At 44.1% G+C, this 2,906-nt stretch overlaps 1 protein-coding gene across 1 annotated transcript; it reads left to right on the top strand.

The window, feature by feature from the left end:
- Positions 1-728: 728 nt before the first annotated feature.
- On the top strand, positions 729-2,147 carry tcf15 (transcription factor 15). Its single transcript, XM_085783145.1, has 2 exons — positions 729-1,273; positions 1,734-2,147. Exons 1-2 carry the CDS (start codon positions 749-751, stop codon positions 1,794-1,796), a joined length of 588 nt encoding a protein of 195 aa, XP_085639271.1. The 5' UTR covers positions 729-748; the 3' UTR covers positions 1,797-2,147.
- Positions 2,148-2,906: the final 759 nt, after the last annotated feature.

Here is a 2,906-nt window from a genome sequence, read left to right as displayed (position 1 = left end):
ATAGGCACAGCAACAAAACAACATACAAGTGCATAAAAGTGAAGTAATATAATGATATTCCATACAGAGAGGTGTTGTTCTGTAAAATTAGTGCTTTTACAGTATTTTGATATGCGAACATGCAAATAAAATGAATGAATGGCTTTAATTCACAATGTCACATTTCCACTTTTATTTTGGTAAAGGATGAGTACACTTCACTGATTACAGCTATAGCTCACTGTTTTACTGTGTCCTGTTGTAATACGGGGTGTAAAATTACTTCTACTTCTCAATTTTGATGAAATAAAACCTGTCATGAACTAAATGGCTATAAATAAATAAAATACTCCATTGTTTCTAACATTCCTGGCTCTGGACCCACTCATGCATCACTGTGACATTAATACAGGCTCTAATTATGGCGCATTTGTTAATTAATAACTCTGTGGTGAGCTGTTGTTTGTGTATAGTCTCCACATGCAGCATGTTGTGCAGCGAGCTGCTACTGTAACACACTGCGAGCTCCTCCCATGCAGCTATAAGAGCCCAGCTGACCAGGTAGTGAGGCCAGTGAAAGCTCACTGAGGAAAACACGGTCAGCGTGTCAAACACATCCTTCTCTCCGCAGGTGGTTTTTACGCAGCGCCTTTTGCGCCATATTGAGATGTAAGGGAAAGTCCCTGCGTTTGTTTTTTTGTTTGGGTGGGGGGGGATTGAATCCGAGGAGTTGGGGGGGTGGTGGTGGTGGTGGTGGACTGGTGAGTTAATGATGACTTTTGCCATGCTGCGGCCTGTGGCGACGCACTTAATCTACTCCGACTTCGCCCTCATGTCCGAGGATGACGACAACCGCAGCGAAAGCGACGGCAGCTCGGAGCAGAGTTACGGAGACTCCAGCGAGAGGCAGCGCAGGCGGATTTCGCGTAAACTGCTGCAGCTAAGAGGAGGAGGAGGAGGAGGAGAGGGAGAAGGAGACGGAGAGGGAGAGGGAGAGCCGGCCGTGGTGATGAAGCAGCGCAGCGCCGCTAACGCCCGGGAGAGAGGACGGACCCAGAGCGTCAACACCGCCTTCACGGCGCTGCGGACGCTCATCCCCACCGAGCCGGTGGACAGAAAACTCTCCAAGATCGAGACTCTGCGCCTGGCGTCGAGCTACATTTCCCATCTGGCCAACGTGCTCCTCATCGGGGACGGCTGCGTGGACGGACAGCCGTGCCTCGTGCAGGGGGAGCGCGAGGCGAAGCAGCCGCGGACCATCTGCACCTTCTGCCTGAGCAACCAGAGGAAAGGGGTAAATAAATACAACTTTAACTTTCACAAGCTTAAACTTCACCACGGCTCTGATCCAGATATGTTTTTTTTTATTATTATTATTTATTTATCATGTTTTACAAGAGCTTCATGTGATGCAGCGTCTGTTTATCTTTTAATCCTCATGTTCAAATCGCTTTAACTTGAAGTTCATGTGCGTAAAAGTGGTTTTTACGCACTGCACACGTCTGTAAATCCAGACAGTCACACAGATGGTTGGGGATTTTTTTTTCACTGTGTTTTCTGTTACATCACGTTTTGCACAACCTCCAGCTTCCTCCTGCATGTAGACATTACTCTGACCTTAAACTATGAGGGTTTTTTTTTTTTGCAGATTGCATTTACAGTAAGAATTAAATTGTCTTTATGAGTTATGGTGCAAGTAAAAATCTGTTAAACCTTCATGTGACTGAGATGTTTCTCTCTCTTTCTCTTTCCAGATAAAAGATGGAAGAGACTGTTTAAAAATGAGAGGACTGGGTCCACTGCGAATGAGACGCTGACCGAAGACCAGCAGCTGATCAGCAACATGAAAATAATCAATCAATCAATCAATCAATCAATCAATCAATCAATCAATCAAAAAGACTTTCTCAGGGAAGAGTCGAAGCTGGTGTTACACACTCAACACAAACACACACACACACACACACAAACATTTTGTGGATGTTCACATGCTGGATGAAACGATGGAAGAAAAAGAGAGAAAAGACTATTTATACTTGACTGAGAAATTTAAGCATAAGCCTTTCAAGGATGCAGGGCATTTGTTTGAAACTTATGAGTTTTTGTCCTTTTTTTTGTTTTGTTTTGTTTTTTTTTTGCAAAAAGTTTTAAATAAAATATATTTTATCAAAATAAAAGCCTTTTTTTTCCCTCCTCTCTTCGTTCTTGTTCATATAAATCAGATTTGTCATCAGGACAACACCTGTGATATAAAACACAGATGTCCAGTTGCTTCTCTTGTGGTGCTGCCTGGGAAATTAAGTACAAGCAGAGTGTATGGATGGAAAAACAAGAGAATATTTATTTGTCTCTTCAGACCTCCTCTGTTTCAGGTTGACTGGAATTTGAGAAAGGCCGCTCTCATTACAAAACAGGCAACAGAAAAAAAAAAAACCCTACACTGAAGTAAACGTCTTTGTTGGATAACGAAACCATCGGAGATCGTGCGGCTCCCTGGGCAAACGTAGATCCTCCTAATCACCAATTAATCGGGTTAAAATGTCACATATTTTGTCTTTATGGAAACATGTCACACCCTCACACACACACATTTCCATTGTTTCCAGTCGTGTTGCCAAGTCGTTGTTGATGAAGCCTGAAGGTTCAGGGTTTCTGGTGTCATTGCCTTGTATGTGTGTAAGTTCGTGTATATGTGTGTGTGTGTGTGTGTGTGTGTGTGTGTGTTTTCCTCAAAAATCTCACGATTGGTGTTTTTTTGAAGTCTGTTATCGATTAGTCACGGCGGCAAATAGTAGCCCACACTCTGCTGGGAGCCCCCGACACAGCTGTTGGTATGTCAGGGGGATAAATCACCGCTGTTGGCCCGGCAGACAGGGAGAAGAGACGACGGGGTGAGAGGTCAGAGGTCACGGTGGAGCACAGGAGCA

Source organism: Trachurus japonicus, chromosome 7 (genome assembly GCF_045865225.1).
Source record: "Trachurus japonicus isolate A0001 chromosome 7, Traja_1.0".
In the NCBI taxonomy this organism is placed as follows: domain Eukaryota; kingdom Metazoa; phylum Chordata; class Actinopteri; order Carangiformes; family Carangidae; genus Trachurus; species Trachurus japonicus.
Note: the sequence above shows the minus strand (reverse complement) of the source record. Positions and strands in the feature narration are given on the sequence as shown.

Excerpts from the sequence above, each read along its gene's own strand:
- tcf15 (XM_085783145.1), top strand. The coding sequence starts at position 749 with ATGATGACTTTTGCCATGCTGCGGCCTGTGGCGACGCACTTAATCTAC. Across the intron at positions 1,274-1,733 it reads TGAGCAACCAGAGGAAAGGG|ATAAAAGATGGAAGAGACTG; the intron begins GTAAATAAATAC and ends TTCTCTTTCCAG.